We start from the raw sequence: 18,584 nt of genomic DNA, 5'->3' as shown, positions 1-18,584 counted from the left end.
TTTAATCACAGATTTAACCCCACCCCACCCCTGATTATTAGGTGGGGCTCCTTCTGTAATTTTGCATACCTGAAGAACTTGCCTGCCTTCCTAGTTCCTACATAGGCCATACAGGCGGCCCAACCTGAAGCTTCTTGGATCTTAACTAATGTATTTGAAATCTGAGTAGCAAAATGCCAGGTGAATGTTAGAATAGAAAAATAGTTCCATTTATATGCAACTTCCAGCAGACATGGTTTTTATTATATATATTCCTACTGTTTTCATAGTATGCTAACTTATGTAAATCTTTTTTTTAACTGGATGATTAATAACCAATAAGTTCTGTGTGTTTTTAGCTTTTACAGCCCCAATATACGTACGGCCTGAATGTAATTAGTCTTTTATTTCAGCTGGCATTTTAGCATTAAGAATCCAATACTATGTATGCAAAAGTATCTTCGCAAAAATGTATCTTTGTTTATTTTTCAAATCATGAAACTTGTCTTATTGTCATAAAGCAATATTACACAGCCTTTAACTTTCAGCTTTAATGAGCAAATTGTGTGTTACCTAATTTTACAAGCACAATGAATGAGATACATTCCTGAATTAGCAAGCATCCAATTTATAAACAGTAGCAAGTACGTCACCCTACTATTAGGAGTATTAAAGCTCTGATAAAATGCCCTGGATTGTATTATCAACACTGCGTTGTGAATGGTCGCTGTACCTATATTTAAGCTTTAAGTCGCAATCCTATGCATATTTAGACAGAAAAAAGTTCTACAGCTCCTAGCATTCCCCAGCCAGCTATGCTGGGAGTTGTGGGACTTTTTTTTCTGTCTGAACATGCATGGGATTGCATCCTTGATGCAACTGTCATAGTCTGTACCTTTGCATTTCATTTCCCTCTGACTTCACCTCTTACAGTACCAAACCCACCCCCCTGTGCATATAAATCTGACAACTTAGGATAACAATTCCTGCATCTGATAAAGTGAGTTCTAGTCCACAAAAGCTTATATGCCATAATAAATTTGTTCATATTTAAGATACCACAAGACTCTTCATTGTGTTTGCTGCAGTAGGCTAACATGATTACCCCTTCTGGATTCTAGAGTTATAATTTCTGAAGAATGCACCTTTATTCTTTTGGATCATACTGAGCATCAATATATTCCCAGTTTGTGAACAAACAATCTGGCACAAGCATGTGAAAAAAGCCTGCAGTGAAACCCAAAAGTAGCAATGGAATTGAGTGTACGCTCCTCTTTATGATGCAGATGTGTTACACAGGTTGCCATAGTAGCTGCATCCATAACAAAAGGGGGCCAGCTGCAGGGCAGAAGTAGGTCAGACTGATCTAAATAATACTCACTTTGATCAGAAAAACATCCAGATCAGTGAGGAAAGAAGAGGAGGAGAAATGGGAAGGACAGAGACAAGAGTTAAGGATGCAAAGCTATTACGTAAAATGGTTTGCAAGTGTTTTTTTTTTCAGGCCAAGGAACAGCTTCAGGAGCAACCTTTTAATTGTACATTTGTATTGTTCAAGTTTGTATTAAGGCAAACATGAAACAGTGTGCAATTGGACAATAAACAGCCCTTCTCACTTACAACTGACTGCCCAATCCTATGCATATTTATCATTAAATTTAATGCAGCTTCCTCCCAGGTGAGTGTGCATAGGGTTGTACCCCAACTTGCCTAAATCAGTTGTTGTTCAGTCGTTCAGTCGTGTCCGACTCTTCCCAGTATTTTTTTTCCTGACACACAGACTCTGGCCTTTGTTCAGGAGATTCAACCAGCTCTGACAGCAATATGACCCCTATGTTAGCATTCTAGGGTCTACCAAATATGGTATAAAGTGCACTGAGAGCCAGTGTGGTGTAGTGGCTAGAGTGTTGGATGGGGAGTCGGGAGATCTGGGTTCTAGACCCCACTTGGCCATGGAAGCTCACTGGGTGACTTTGGGTCGGTCACAGACTCTCAGCCCAACCCACCTCACACGGTTGTTGTTGTGAGGATAAAATGGAGGAGGAGGAGGATTATGTACGCCGCCTTGGGTTCCTTAAGGAGGAAAAAAGGCGGGATATAAATGAAAGCAACAGGCAGGAGAAAGGTGTGGAACCCTTCCCCCATCTTTTGTGTGTGTGTCCAAAATGGCTTTCCTCTAGCCACTTTTCTCTGAGCAGGGCTTTCTTCTCATCTCACAGCCTACCTAGGAGAAAAGTAACTCAGGATATGAGATTTATGAGAGGAGAAGGGCTCAGCATTTCCACCTCACTCACCACCCCTACTTCCCTAAGCCCAATGTACACCTGTTCATCTACGCACATTCTAAAACATGTGTCATGTGTTGTCATTAACAACTTTTTCCTGCATTTAATCCTCTCAGTGTTTAAGGCTGCTTATATGGCACACATTTAGCATGTATGTGTATTCTATGCAATACTTGTTGTCCGAAACACATTTTAAAACATGTGCAATGTGGGTAAGTGTCAGAGGGAGCACATGACTGGTACCCCATGTATGAGAAAACACATGTAACATGTGAAGCCTTTTAGGTTTTAGTCCTGGCAGTGAGATGACTGATCCTTTTGATAAGACTCCCACAACACTGGGAAATGCTGACCCACCATTTTGGAATTATGGATCTTAGTTTGCTGTGAGTATTCTGTGCAGTTTTGTAGCACTTTTCATTTATTTTGTAACATAAATGTTTTTGATTAAAAATAACAAACATGTATTTCAGAACTGACATCGGTGGTTCTATGTAGCCTCTAGAATCTTCTTGTCCTTTTGGTTTAGTACTTTATCACTAAACTGGAAATTCAGGAAATAGTAGCCCTATTCAGGTATTCTAAACCTGAATAGGGCAAACATCTGAGGAGAAGGAGCACTCCAGCCCCAAATGAGGTATTTGTTGTCCTCAACTTGTGGAGGGCAACTGTCTGAAGAGAAGAGCCTCTTCTATCCGTAGAGGCTCTCCACGTGAGCAAGAATGCAGGAAAATCAGCATTCTAGCAAATGTGGAGAGCCTCCACAGACAGCTGCACTCCACCAGTGGTGCAGCCAGGGCCGGGCCTCAGTGTGCAAGTCTGAAGGGGCCCCAACTGACCCTATGAACTCCCTCTCCTTCTAGCCCTGCCCCAGCAATGGTAAAAAGATGTGCCATGGTAGCCAGCCAGGCAAGCCTGAAGGCCCTGTGGTGCACCATTTAAAAAGCAATGTGATTTTTTAAAACATGTTTTGAGTAGCGCCAATCTGAACCAATCATATGCTACCTTTGTGTGTGGGGGGGTAGCCAATGAGGGCACAAGAGTGACATAAGGACTGCCACTTTGCCACTCCTATGCCCCCATTTGCCATGGCACCTCAAAAGCAGCATTTGATTGGTTCAGATCGCTGCTACTTAAACCATAAGTAAAAAAGCCTTTACTTTTAAAATGGCATGCTGAGCTAGGAGGAGGAGAAGGAGCTGCTACTGTGGCTGCCAGGTTTCTTTTTCTTTTTTTAAGGAGGAAGGGAAAGCAGGATGACTAGTTGGTGGCAACACAGAGGGCGGGGGCGGGCAGGCAGGAAAGTAACTTGCCTGGGTGCCCCTCAAAGCTAACTGTATTCCTCCCTCCATGAGCTGAGGGCAACAAACGCGATGGAGAAGGCCAAGGCTGGAGCATTTGTTCTCTTCACACATTTGCCCTATTCAGGTTTAGAATGCCTGAATAGGGCTAGCATATAAAGGGAAAGGTTCAACTGTGTCTACAAGCTCTGTGCACCAGCGGTAGTTCTTCCATGTGCATTGCACCATCCAAGCACAGCCTGTGATGTACCCCATAGCTCTCATGTGGACAGACAAGTGGAGGATCTACATGGTGGCAACCTGGAAGCAGGGAGCCATATAAAGCCGTCTTCTAGATGAACATCTTGTTGGTAACAATGTTTTCACACTATTTATTAGCATATATAAATACCACTTTATCTGTTAAAAAGCCATCAAGGCAGTGTACAATAATCTAAAACAATAGAACCTTGGAACTAGTGCTGTGCCAAAAATTTATCCTACATTTTTTTGACCATTCTCATTCAATTTGATAGAAGATAAATTGTTTTCAAAAAGAAATTCAATGGTGAAGAAATTTCAGAGAAATTCTCATGGGTGAGGTTTGGGTTTCTTGGGCTTAGCTTACTTAGGAGGTGGCCGAGGACTGAGCACAAGTGTTCTGTTCTGCATTGTACAATCATCTCTCTGGACACCTGTGGCCTCCTTAGCTTCCTACACATCAATTAAAGGCCAGTTTAAGGTACCATGTGGCAATTCCTCCCATAGGGCTTTTTCAAATCTGGATGTGCAGGCAGCCTGGGAGGCTAGCTGTGATTAGGTAAGCTCAAAAACACCACACAAATACATTATGAAACATCCTGAATGAGGCAAAACAATGGAAGCCTCTTTCATGGGGGGAGAAAACTTTCAGGAAGACAGATTTTGGCAGAACATTAACTCCACCTCACTGCCCCCACCTGCATTGTGGTAGATGCAAACTGAGGGCTGGCCTGCCAAGACAGTTGATGCTCTTGCAGCACGAAACACCCAAAAATCCTTAAGAAAAAAGAAAGAAGCTGTGCTACAAACCCTGCTAGTGGGGAGCACTACCTTGGAGAAACTGTGGAGAATTTCTCCTCCCCCTGGAGAAATTTGGTGAAATTGTCTCCTAAATTTCTCTGCCCACAAGTAAGGTGGAAAATTTCAAGAGGCCACCTGCGCACAGCTCTACTTGGAACAATGAAAGCAAGAACATTGAAAATTGACAGAGAGGGCCTTCTCTAGGTCCCAACTATGATGAAGGTGCAGTGATGGGAACAAGAGAAGGGGCCTTCTCTATAGCTGTACCAAAATTGTGGAATTCCTTGTCCTGGGAGGCTCAGTTAGCACTCTCACTTAAGCATTTTGCCGTACAGCAAAACCTTCTTCTTTAGATAGTGTTTGTTCTTGTCAGTTGGACGAGCTTTATCCTATGTCTCTGTTTTATCTGCTGCATCTCTCTATTTTCTTATGCTATTGGTTTCCCCTCCCCCTTTTGTAATTTTATTGTCTTTTGTTATTTATTTTAAATGTTGTTAGCTGATCTGAGTGGTGCATAGGCACCAGAAAGGCAGGGGATATTTTGGGGTCATAAATAAATAATTAAAAAAATAAAGCATTAATAGGGGCTGGATGGGTGAGGGACACCCCTTCCTTTATCAAGGGGACATGCTTGTTGCAGACAGAGGCCCTTGCATAGACTCTTTGCATATCCTTGAAACACAGTACAGAGTAACTTTTACTTATTTGGAACTTCAGATAACTTAATTTTTACTCTTTCTGCACAGTGCTGGAGATTAATTAGCAATACATCACTGCACCGCCTCATTTTGTCTTATCTTTAGCCAGCGCTTTTTTCATGTTGTGTGCCCCTCTTATTGGTACTGTTCTGTATGAGAAACAAACGGAAGGCAAAGCACATTTGTGGGATAACAAAGGAGAGACCCAGCTCCAACATCAGCTACTGGCAATTACACAATGTAATCAGCCGCAATAAACTGATAGCTTTGCCCCACAAACTGGAAATCCTTGTTGTACATTATGTCTTTCCAGGTTGTTCTCTGACACATTCCATACATTTCCTAATAATGAGCATATTTTAATAATATGGGAAAGCATCTTCAGAGTGGTTTCATGAGAGTTACTATATCATACAATCCATATTAGCATCATAATGTTTTCAGGAAAATCCCAAGGACACAAAAAATCTGTGCGGGCGTTCAAGATCTCCAGATCTTTCTTTCAGACAAGATGATTCCATCTCAGGACTGTGATCATGCACACACCATAACTCCAACATCAAATCAACATTTCCCCCCCTCTCCCTCCCACTGCCTTGCTTTTTGTAACATTTTGCCTGATGAAGAGACCTGGATATCTTGAAAGCTTGCTCACATTCTTGTGCCCATGTGGTTGGCCTAATAAAGGTATTACATTAAAATTAATTTTGGAATCTTTCTCATGGCCAACACAGCTACTTTGCATTTTATATCATACAAAGTTAATTTTCAACATTGTATGATACCCTTTAAGCATTCCAAATACCAATGAAGAATATAGATACAAAAGGTAAAATATATATCGGAGGGAGCAATCCTATGGCCGCTAGACAGCCATAGGATATCTTGTTTTCCAGGAACCAACCTTGGAGCCCGCTCTCCAAGGTCAGTTCCCAGAGAACCGACCTCCCCGCACTTCCGTGCTGCCTCGGAGGCAGCACAGAACAGCCCTGTGCTCTGCGCTCACAAGAGGAGTGCGGAGCGGCTGAAAAGGGTCATGTCTGGGGGTGTTCCAGGCTGGGGAGGGTGGAAATGCCTGTACAACACATCCAATGTGTTGTACAGCAGCCTCCTTCCCCGCTCAGCCCCCCCACAGCTAGACAGCCGCAATCAGCTCTCTAGCCGAAAATGCAGGGCACAAGGAGCACAGAGGGAACGATCCCCTCTGTGCTTCTCCTGCTCTGCATTGGATAGACGGTCGCCTCTGAGTTTGGAGGTGGCCGCCTATCTGGATAGGATTGCGCCCTTAATTATAGGTTATTATAAAAGCTGTGTATGTGGAAATGAGTTGTAACATCTGTAGGAGGTGAACTGTATACTCAAGCAGTATGTTATTTATGTGCATTTGGTTGGTATACATTATGTAGGCCAGCATCCTACATAAATTTTGATATACCACAATTATGCCCTACCTCTTGCCTTGAAAACATAGTATCTCATCTCCAGTTTCCTACCTGTAAAGTGTCAGATTAATCAATTAATGCACTGGTTATTGTGTGCATGTCAGAGGTATGTATTGTAAGTACTTTACACAATACAAGTGCCATGTAGATGGTAACATTAACTTCCCAGTTAACTCAAACTAAACACTAAGACAGGGATGTTGAACCTCAGGCCTGCAGGCTAAATCTGGCCCATGTAGGGTCCCAATCCAGCCCTGTTGGGTTCCTCAGATGGCAATACTTCCTTCCCCTGGCCCCACTTTTCCCAACCGCCAATCATTTGGTGGTTTCCTAGCTTTGGGGTGTTTTTTCTCCACTGTAAAAGGTTGAAATGCCTCTCCTAATGCTTAGTTACTGGCAGTAAAAGCTTCAAGCTAAAATATACCAGTATTTCTGGTATGTTTGGCCCTGCCCCCTTATGTCTTCGGACCCACCCACCACTGGAATTTTGCCCCTGAGAGCTTCTACAAAATTGAATTCAGCCCTCAGGCTGAAAGTAGTTCAACACTCCTTCACTAAGCTGACTGCTGACTATCATAAAACACAAATATGTCCATTTGGGTTTCTATTACATAGAAAAATATGATTGGCCAAAATAGGAAAAGCAATTGTGAGACATCTCAAGCCACATGATGACATGAGGTTATCAACGTGATGTCAGGCATAATTTCTGTGTGTGTGTGTGTGTACTCAAAAGCAACAGTTTCTTTCCTGTGCTATACCAGTTCATATCTAAAGTTTCAACTGATGTGAGCACTTGAGTAGCTACAACCAAGCTGTTGGTAAGCAGAGTATTTTGAGAACTGAAAGAATTCTAAAAAAAAAAAAGGCTGGTGGGTGATCTGTCTGCATATGCTTTGTTAGAAAGACCTCTTAATAGGTGAGGCAAGGTAGCCAGAGGCTACAGATTAGATTAGTGGTGGTGACCCAAATTAATCAATGTCCTTATTAAACCAAGATCTAGGATGCTTGTAGATGGAGGGTTCCTAGTATTAGCAACCAGAAGATAGTGTGCAACTCTTTCGTCCTTTTTCCTTAACATATTTTCTGTGGTAAGGAAAAAGATGGAAGAAATGGTTAGAAAACATGGGAGCATTAGGAGTGGAAGACGATATCATCTGAACTCCCTCTAAATTTCCATGAATGAGACAGAGCAATGGTGTAACAAAAGCTTCATCTGAAAGCACAGTAATATAATATTGCACATTTGGCTTTCTATTCCAGAACTTTCTTCTGTAGGTCTCTTATTGGTATCCTCCATCTCTAGCTGTCCTTGTCATGGAAGCCATTTCTCACGTTCTGCAGGATATGCGTGATTACTGGGCTGATCATTTCTCTCATAGATTTTTACCCAGAAGGCCTACGCTTCGCCAAGCAACCTCCTTGTCCACTTTCTATCTGTTGGACTACAAAACCCGGCAAGCTGAACTTGGAATGGATTACGGCCCTCCATGTGCTCAGCTGAGCAAAGTAAAGTTTGTCTTCCAGGATGGTGAGTGGCAGAGTGACAGTGTCCCTCGACAGATGCCCTTACTGCAGTTATTCTCCTCTCCTGACAAGGAATCACCTAACAAGGCCCTGAAGAAAGCCAACAAAGCACTACTGGAAGAGAACAACTACTTGAAGCTACAACTTGAGCTGCTGATGGACATGTTAACAGAAACCACAGCAAGACTACACTCAGTAGAGAAAAGGCTGGACACTACTTCATGGCATCCAAAGATTAAAAAGACAAACAAGGTGCTGATGCTTCAGTCTTAATAAACACCGTGGACATAAGGTCTGAGAGAATTGTATTTCTTAAGTAGTTTGCCTTCTCATGTCCAGACACTTAATAAAATCTTGAAGAAGATTCTCTGATAATGGTTTTGGTCTTATTTAATTAGTTTCATTATTCCATTTCCTTTCCTCAGGGTTTTTACATTTTGTTCTAATGAATGTAATGAAAATAAGCCATGAAATACATTATCTTTTTCTTCCACCTGCAAAATCGTGGATAGAGCCAGCCTCTCAAAACTCATTTACATCTGTAATTCTAAAGCTTCTACCCCATTATATATTATCCCAGCTAAAAGGCTGCATTTCACAGCTGTCACTGAAACAGTTCTAGTCATCCATCCCATACTTCATTTCTATGTCCTGTAATGTATAATCATAGAAGTGTAAAACATACTAGAAATGATGTGAATTCCATGATGTTGCCTCTTTTGACTGATTACCTGGGTGGGATAGAATTGCTCCTAAACCTCCTTGAGCCAATGGAGCACAATGCTAACTAATGCGGGGGAAATCACCCTGGCATCCCGCCAGTGAGTGCTGTGTGCCGAGATGGGGGACTCACAATGTGAGGAGATGGGGTTCTCCACTAGCTTACTGGAGTTTGGATCTGCATTTTGCTAGTATCCTTGCTGTAGAATCCTAGCAAGGGTGGGACAGGCTGATTCCACCAACAGCATAGAAGAGCACCTGAGGGGTGGGGTGGCGGCAGTCCTATTCTTGACATGGCTGTTGCAGGTAAGATAAACTCAGTAATTGGGCTCAATGGACTGCACAAAGTAAATGATGGTGCTGGGTGGAGGATTGATCATAAGGTCTGTTTGGAAAATAACCAGCAGATACTGGCAGTCAACAAAGAACATGGGAAAGGCATGGCTGGGTGGCATGAAGGGGAGGCTTCCTGGGACATAGCTGCCATAGCTGAGTCAGGCAAATTCCCTGAATGGGGCTATTGGTACATCTCACAGTCACTCTGCTTGGCTATAGCACCAGTCTCTGACCAGGATGCTCATAGCCAGAAACTGAACCTGGTCACTTTTGTATACCAATCCAGGTTTTTCCACAGAGCTACAGCTCTACACAGGGCCCCTTCACTACTGGGTTATATAGATGGAATCATCCCATGCAAAGCACCCATAGGGAGGGAAGGGATGTCTCATTGGCCTGGGAAACCACAAGGATCTGAGAATGAGCTTCAATTACCTATGGAGGTGGTGGGCTCTCCCACACTGGAGGCATTCAAGACGAGGCTGGACAGCCATTTGTCAGGGATGCTCTGACTTGGATTCCTGCACTGAGCAGGGGGTGGGACTCGATGGCCTTGTAGGCCCCTTCCAACCCTACTATTCTATGATTCTATGATTCTCTTCAGTTGTGGCTGTGTGGTGTGAGGGTCTTAGGCTCTCATTCTGCTGCTTCTCTCTTTCCCCTCCTAAATTATTGTTGCCAGCAGGATACCTATACAGTAGGTATTTCCTTGTAGAGGTCAGATTAACATCTTCCAAATGGCGACAGGAACCAAACCTACATCTCCTATTTCATTGCTCTTTTCCACTGAGCTACTGGCTAGTTCACAAGTGCCCTGCTGTTATAGTGTGCATTTTTCCTAGTCCATCTGGCTTCATTCCCTCTCCTTCACAAAATACTTGTTCCTCTCTCACAGACAGGCTATGTGCACTGCATCCAGAGTTTGTGTGTGTGGAATCCTTTATCTTTTTCCTGTGGCCTATGAGTCCTACATGGAAGCCTCCTCCCAAATACTGGACTAATGGAGCTGACTGACTGCTTTAACTGGAATAGCAGTCCTTCCTTCCTTCCTTGTGAGGCCCCAGCCTTTTCTCTGTTGAAGGGGTAGTTGTTTGCAGGCTGTGGCTGACAAGATTTGGGCTGTTGAGGTATTCCAACTTATGTCTGAGGGTAGCCCTGGAGCATGTGCCTGTAACCATGGGTGGCCTCTCAGACAGGAGCAATTTGTTCCTAGCATCAAACTGGTGCATTGTACTTTATGAGATGTCAATAGGGTAAGCTGGTGATGTCATTATGGCCATTGCTGTGTATTATTTGGTGCCTTCACTGCATGGCTAAAGCAGGGGTGTCAATACAGAAAGTCATGATTCGGTGAGGGACTTCGTGATGCTTTTGACAAAGTCCCTCACCAAACTCTCCTCAGTAAACTTGTCATAGGATAAGAAGATGGGCCCTTTAATGGATCAGTTACTGGTTAAAAAACACAAGGCAGAGAGTAGGTATAAACAGACAATTCTCACAATGGAGAGAAGTTAGAAGTGGGCTCCCCCAAGGATCTGCGCTGGGACTGGTGCTTTAAAACTTGTTAGTAAATTATATGGAGATGGGTTGAACAGTGAGTGACCATGTTTGCTGATGGCATTAAATGATTTGGAATGGTGAAGAAAACCAAAGCAGACAATTAACACCTCCCAAATGTTGCTCTTTCACTCCAAACTGGGTAAATGAGCAACAAAATGACAAATGTGGTTCAACGTACATCAGTATAAACTGTAAAGTGATGCACTTGGAATTGCGGTGGATCATTTAATGAAAATTCTGACACTGTGTGACAGCTGTGAAAAAGGCAAATTCTATGCTATGGATTATTAGTAATGGGAGTGAAAATAAAACTGCCAGTATCATAATGTCAATGCAGAATTCTATAGTGTGGCACGCTTGGAATACAGTGTACAGTTCTGCTCACCCCATGTCAAAAAGGATATTGTAGGGCTGGAAAAGGTGCAGAAAAAAATACTGTGATGTTGGGTGGCTTATAAATCAATAATGATGATGATAACAACAACAACAACAACATCAAAAGGGGGTGAAGCACCTTTCCCCACAAAGAAAGGTTGCAATGTTTGTTTTTTTTTAAGTTTAGGAAGAAGGCAACTAAGCAGGACATGATAGAAGTTTAAAAATCATGCATGCTGTGGAGAAAATAGAAAATAGAACTCAGAGCCATCCAATTAAATTGTTTTTCAGATTTAGGACAGACAGAAGAAAGGGCTTTATTTATTATATTGTATTTTGATCCCACCCTTTCTTCAAGGAGCTTAGGGGGATCAGGTAGAAGCTATGGGAATGACATCTCTTTCCGCCAGAGACCCCAGAGAACTGCTGCTAGTAATAGTGCACAATATCGGGCTGGATGGACAAATAGTATGAGCCGGTATGAGGCAGCTTCCAATGATGAACATATCACCAGAAAGTAGTCTTGCCTCCACCCTTAACAAGTGAGAAATGTGTGTGATGCATATAGCTGGTATAAAGACATTTCTCACATGGCTCTAAGAACTACTAGTGTTATTTGGTATATTTGCTATTATTAGTACAAATAGAACCTGCCACAAAATGTTGAGAGCTTCTGTTCAGGTCTCCATATACTCCATTATATCTCCACCCCACCATCAGCATTCCATATGCATTGAGCATGCTCAGTCCTCACTGAATTGCCCCCCCCCCCGAGATTTATTTCCCTTAAGGTTTTTTGTACTTCTGCATACCTCCCCCGCCCCCCGCTAATACCTCCCTTGTGTGTGGATGGTACTGTTTTAGCTAAATGAGTGCTGGCACTTAGATAACTGAGATTGCCATTAGTATATATGATAATTATAGAATTACTCCAACAGTAAACTTAGATGAGTGTTGACAGGATTCTGGTTGATGTCCTGAATCAGTGCGCAAGCAGGGTAATGGACTGGATAAAGCCAATAAACTGAAGCTCAATCCAAACAAGATGGGAATAGTGTTAGTGAGTGTTTTGTCTGGACACCCCCACCCCCCACTAAAATTCTTGAATGAGGCAGAGTGATGGCAAGATAAAAGTCTCATCTGGAAGCACCCTTAAGCTTGCTTAACTTTGACAGGATCATGCTCATGGTAATTTGAGTCAGGCCACCCAGTGAGTTCACAGCAGATTCACATCTAATGGATCTTAGTTGTTAATTTCAATTTAATACTTCAAAAATTATTTGTAAGATATCTCACCTGACCCCACAGAAGAGGCTCACAGATTTTGCTTGCTCCCTATTGTACTATGAATCTCTTATTCATGGGTTAATAGGTGTATTTCTTTAACTCTCTCAAATATTGGACAATACTTTTCCCATGATTCTTTGGCAAAAGCCATGCATGTTGAATTGGTATAACATTGTTATAGGATTATAGTGTAGATATGCCCTTTATTCTCAGTAAATTCCTGATCCAAAGTTGGACCCTTATTCATAATGAAAATACATTTTTGTAATTAATTAGTAATGCAAACATAGGCCGGGTTTGGACAACACGTCATGACTTGTTGTGGGTTATTTAACCCACAATGAGCTACGAAGCCCATGAGTGCCACATTGCATATGCAACCCCCGCTCAGGATTTGTCGTGTCATGTGAACCTGATGTACATGGGTTATGTGAGGGTTAAACAACCCTCACATAACCCTAAAACACACCATGGGTTATGCAATGGTTGTTCAACCCTTGCATAACCCATGTTCAGTAGGTTCATACTACACGATAAGCTCTGAGCAGGGGTTGCATATGCCATGTAGCACCCATGGACACTGCAGCTCATTGTGGATTAAATAACGAGTCATGACACATTGTCCGAACCCAGCCTAAGTCTGTGTTACTAATTATTCACAAAAATTTATCTACTTTCAAGTATCTTAATTATGAATATGGGTCCAACCTTGGATCAGGAATTATTTACTGAGAATAATGTATGCACCCTGCACACATTGCAGCTTTACCGTCGGTTATATAATCCATGGTAGGCTATGTCATGCGAACAGCCCCAGTGATACATTTTCAATGAAAGAGAGATCAAATTATGAGTATTGTGTATGGGAAGACACCCATGGGATTTTGGAAGGAGAGGATGGCCCACTGTGGAAGAGGCAGCCATGGATAGAAACAAACGTGATGGTAGTGATGGGGAATTTTGAGAGGAGACATGGTTAGTGGGATCTTGCATGATTGTGAACTGAGTGAATCTTAAGGCTGCTCAGTTTCTGAACCTGGTAGGCAATCCATGCACAGGCAGGCAAAGATGGCTGATGAGCTGGTTCAGGAGGAAGAGGAGCAAAGAGGGTGCTAACAACCCATTCCCCTCTCTGTAGAGGATAAGGCACAACTGCTGTAGCAGAAGCTTTCATAAATACATGAAACAAAATGAATTCTAATCAGAAACAGTAAGCTACATATTAACCTTTTACTAGAATGTACACAAATGCCTTTTCTTCCACATAGCTCTTTGTGACTGTTGCGCATGTTCCTCCTTGTTTTTTATAATCTTGGAGGTTATGCAACATTTCATCGGAACTGTTCATAGTTGGACAAATATGTTTATACTTTAAACTTATCTTTTGCTGACTCTGCTGTAAGCAGTGGCTTCTGCTTCTTCCCCATGTCAGATAAGTAGCAGCTCTTATCAAACTATCTGCAGCTGTTTTCAGAGGCATTCCAGTTCCTCTATGCAATGAGCGGAATGGCCATATGGAAAGGTTGCTGAAAGCCACACGGAGAAGCTCGAAGGACAGCACCATAGTTTGAGAAGCACTGTCATAATGTCATTCTCACAGAGACATTTTCTCAGTGCTTTTCTTCTGTAAAAAAGATACCAGAACTCTTGGATTATGCTTCCGCAGGAGTAGATGGCGATTAAATTGTAACGAAGAGCATTAAAATAGTGAACATGTGCGCACACACAAATAGAAGCAAAGGTGCTGGAACTCAGTTCTGGTGAGTGCCACCAGGAAACTTGAGTTCTTGGTTCTAAAGGAAGCAAAAGCTGAGTGTAGCCAAACGCATATCCTGGATTTTAGGAAAGCTAATTTTAACAAACTCAGAACAATTATAAGTAAGGTCCCATGGCAAGCGACTCTAACGAGAAAAGGAGTCCAAGATGGGTGGGAGTTTTTAAAAAAGGACATTCTCAAGGCAAAATCACAAACAATTCCAACAAGAAAAAAACGTGGAAGACAATAGAAGAAGCCAGTGTGGCTTCACAAAAAGCTTAGAGATGAACTGAAAACAAAGAAGTACACATATAGGAAGTGGAAAGAAGGCCAAGTAACAAAGGAAGAGTACAGGCAGATAGCACAGAATTGCAGGGATGGTGTCAGGAAGGCTAAAGCTGAGAACGAGCTGAGGTTAGCGAAGGATGCTAAAAGCAACATAAAGGCTTTCTTCAGATATGTGCATAGTAAAAGACAGAGGAAAGAAATGGTGGTTCAGCTATTAAATAAGGATGGCAAAATGATAACAGATGACAAGGAAAAGGCAGAAGTGCTCAATTCCTACTTTGGCTCAGTCTTCTCCCAAAAGAGGGTCTATGAGTCCCCTGGCAAAGGCGAAGGACAGGCTGAAGGGGCAGGATTGCAGCTTGAGATCAATAGGCACATGGTCAAGAAACACCTAATTACTTTGAACGAGTTCAGATCTCCAGGGCCAGATGAAGTGAAGCCTTGAGTAATAAAGGAACTGGCAGAAGAACTCTCAGAGCCGCTGTCTATTCTCTTTGAGAAATCATGGAGGACGGGGGAAGTGCCAGATGACTGGAGGAGGGCTGATGTTGTATTTATTTATTTATTTATTTAAATTACATTTATATCCCTCCTTTTTTCCTCCCTAAGGAACCCAAGGCGGCTCATAGTCCTCCCCCTCCTCCTCCATTTTATCCTCACAACAACAACCCTGTGAGGTGGGTTGGGCTGAGAGTCTGTGACTGGCCCAAAGTCATCCAGTGAGCTTCCATGGCCGAGTGGGGACTAGAACCCGGATCCCCCAGCTCCCAGTCCAACACTCTTGCCACTATACCACACTGGCTCTATCTTCAGAAAGGGTAAAAAGGAGGAACCTGGGAACTACAGACCAGTCAGTCTGACATCAATCCCTGGGAAAATTCTGGAGCAGATGATAAAGCAATCCATCTGGAAGCACCTTGAAAACAATGCAGTGATTACTCGAAGCCAACATGGATTGGTCAAGAACAAGTCCTGCCAGATGAATCTGATCTCATTTTTTGATCGGGTCACCTCCCTTGTGGACTGTGGGAATGCTGTGGACATCATATACCTCGACTTCAGCAAAGCTTTCGACAAAGTGCCCCATGATATCCTGATGAGCAAACTAGCTCAAAGTGGGCTTGATGAAACAACGATCCGGTGGATCCACAGTTGGCTACAGAATCGGACTCAAAGAGTGCTTATCAATGCGATCTTCTCAAAATGGGGAGAAGTAATGAGCGGGGTACCGCAGGGCTCAGTCCTGGGCCCAGTGCTCTTCAACATTTTTATCAATGACTTGATGAGGAGGTGCAGGGAATGCTGATAAAATTTTCAGGTGACACAAAATTGGGTGGGATAGCTAATACCTTGGAAGACAGAAACAAAATTCAAAGTGATCTTGATACACTGGAGTGCTGGGCAGAAAACAACAGAATGACATTTAATAGGGATAAATGCCAAGTTCTGCACCTAGGAAAAAGAAACCAAAAGCACAGTTACAAGATGGGGGATACGTGGTTCAACAACACTACAAGCGAGAAGGATCTTGGAATTGTTGTCGATCACAAGCTGAATATGAACCAACAATGGGATGTGGATGCAAAAAAGGCCAATGCTCTTTTGGGCTGCATTAATAGAAGCATCGCTTCCAAATCCCGGGAAGTACTAGTTCCCCTCTACTCAGCACTGGTTAGGCCTCATCTGGAGTACTGTTTCCAGTTCTGGGCACCACATTTTAAGGATGCAGACAAGCTGGAGAGGGTTCAGAGGAGGGCAACAAAGATGATCAGGGGACTGGAAACAAAGCCCTATGAGGAGAGACTGAAAGAACTGGGCATGTTTAGCCTTGAGAAGAGAAGACTGAGGGGAGATACGATAGCGCTCTTCAAGTACTTGAAAGGTTGTCACAGAGCGGAAGGCTAGCATCTCTTCTCGATCATCCCAGAATGCAGGACACAGAATAATGGGCTCAAGTGACAGGAAGCCAGATTCCGGCTGAACATCAGGAAAAACTTCCTGACTGTTAGAGAAATACGACAATGGAGCCGATTACCTAGGGAGGTGGTGGGCTCTCCCACACTGGAGGCGTTCAAGATCAGGCTGGACGGCCATCTGTCAGGGATGCTCTGACTTGGATTCCTGCATTGGGCAGGGGGTTGGACTTGATGGTCTTGTAGGCCCCTTCCAACCCTACTATTCTATGATTCTGTTGTTCTGCTGTTGCAACATTTTTTTTCTTGAACTAGTATACAAGATCCAGTACACTAGAATGCCCCATTTTATGCTTTCTTCATCATTTAGCTTGTTGCCTGCCATGTTGACTCAAGTGGATAAGGATATTATTGCAATTTACTTAGGCAGAAAAAAATGGGGAAAGATTTGTTGTTGGGTTGACCCCTGGGTTGTTTAGCCCCTAAACAACCCAGTGGTCTGGGTTTGTATATCATGCTCCACAACTTATGAAGGAGTGGATTGTGGAATAAAAGTGAAAGAGGGTGTGCTCTCTCCTGCTCATCCCCCTGAGAACAGACCCAATGATATTGCTATTACTTCCCTCTAATTTTTACCCAAATGCTCTCAACCAACCTTCCACACTCAGATTAATGGATTTCTTTATGTGTATACATCCTTTACATATAATGCTAATCCTCCTCCCTTCCTGTTTGGCATGTTCCTTTTGAATAAATTCAGTAATGCCTATCATATCATATTCAATTATTTTAAAAATCCTGCCTGTTTAAGACCAAAGTTAAGGCTTTCTCATACTGGCTCAAGTTTCACAAAGCCAGGAAAATATTCATTCATTACTACATTGAGATTTCTCCCAGAAAGATTTCCATCTTGCTTTGGAACATAAGATAAGGGGGGGATAAAACAGGCTGGGTGGCATGGGCGGCTGCTGGAATTTTTCTGGTGGGGGTGGAAAAGCTGTACAGTAGTTTGTAGTTGTAGCACATGCTGCTACATCACACCTGTGTGCTTTCCTTGTGTGTGTGCTTTGTTGCTGAGCATCACATTCTGTGACATTTTAAAGCTTACATGCAGAAGGTCTTGGGAATCGATCAACACTAATGCAGAGGAGTGTTATATTTTAGAAGCATCATGAATTCCAAGAAAACTTTATTTGGAATGAGGGATAAAAAAACACCTAGGAACAAGAGAAAAAACGCAAATGCACAAACACAGTACAGCTGTCTTAAGAATATCATATGGTATATTTTATGGCATCTGTGCCCATATCATAACATTGGTAAACGTGCTCTAGAATCACCTTCCTCAGCCTGGTGCCCTCCAGATGTTTTGGATTGCAACCCCAGCATTCCTGACCGTTGGCTGTGCTGGCTGGGGCTGATTGGAGTTGAAGTCTAAAACATCTGAAGGGCACCAGGTTGGGGAAGGCAGCTCTAGAGAGTAGCAGTGGAGTCTGTGGGGAGTGTCTTTAGCAGTGGAAGAACAAATGAGTATCCTTGATCAGGTTTTAGGGTTCTAGAGGAGCCTGGGCTAGTCACTACTTTTCACATTATCAGCCACTTTTTACATCAGCTAACAATACAACTTTTGCATGGCATGAATTTTGAACTACAAAAATGTTATTTTGGTATTGTATACTTTTCCTTGAACTGTACATTTTGTGTATGGTTGCACATTTTCAAAAAGCCCTGATAGCATCAGACAACAGATCTACCATTGCTGGTAGATCTGGTGACTGAGCAGCAATAAGGCCTGGTCACCAGGTCTCCCAAGATAGGTAGCTCTAGCCTTTGAGAAATTTGTGTACCAGGTCTACTCCTCTGTTGTTTCTCAATGGGTAAACCTGGTCTCCAGACAACGTCTTTCCACCTACTGCTGAAACCCTCAGTTCTTTCCATGACTGCCTTTGCACCAAAGGCCATTACAGGGTTGAAGGGCATGGCTAATATTGGGGTGGGAGTGGGGTGGGGTGAGCTGGTCAGCTTGCAGCTCATTGCTAGGCTCGGCTCTACAGGCAACACATAATAGAGTCAGGT

General features: G+C 42.9%; 2 protein-coding genes across 7 annotated transcripts in view; one reads left to right on the top strand and one right to left on the bottom strand.

The window, feature by feature from the left end:
- CANX (calnexin) overlaps positions 1-18,584 on the bottom strand; it is a 67,337-nt gene that overhangs the window by 43,570 nt on the left and 5,183 nt on the right. The gene's annotated exons all lie outside the window — the stretch shown is intronic.
- On the top strand, positions 7,504-8,637 carry CBY3 (chibby family member 3). Of its 2 annotated transcripts, none has more exons than XM_084839137.1 (2): positions 7,504-7,567; positions 8,010-8,637. In XM_084839137.1, the coding sequence occupies exon 2, from the start codon at positions 8,064-8,066 to the stop codon at positions 8,544-8,546; it is 483 nt and encodes a 160-aa protein (XP_084695263.1). In that variant the 5' UTR covers positions 7,504-7,567; positions 8,010-8,063; the 3' UTR covers positions 8,547-8,637. The 2 variants fall into 2 exon arrangements, with proteins under 2 accessions (XP_084695263.1, XP_084695264.1); XM_084839138.1 differs by having other exon boundaries at positions 8,025-8,629.

This window comes from Heloderma suspectum, chromosome 2, assembly GCF_057233095.1.
Source record: "Heloderma suspectum isolate Gila_16-S chromosome 2, 16-S_ref, whole genome shotgun sequence".
Classification (NCBI taxonomy): domain Eukaryota; kingdom Metazoa; phylum Chordata; class Lepidosauria; order Squamata; family Helodermatidae; genus Heloderma; species Heloderma suspectum.
This window is presented reverse-complemented; position numbering and strand designations above follow the sequence as displayed.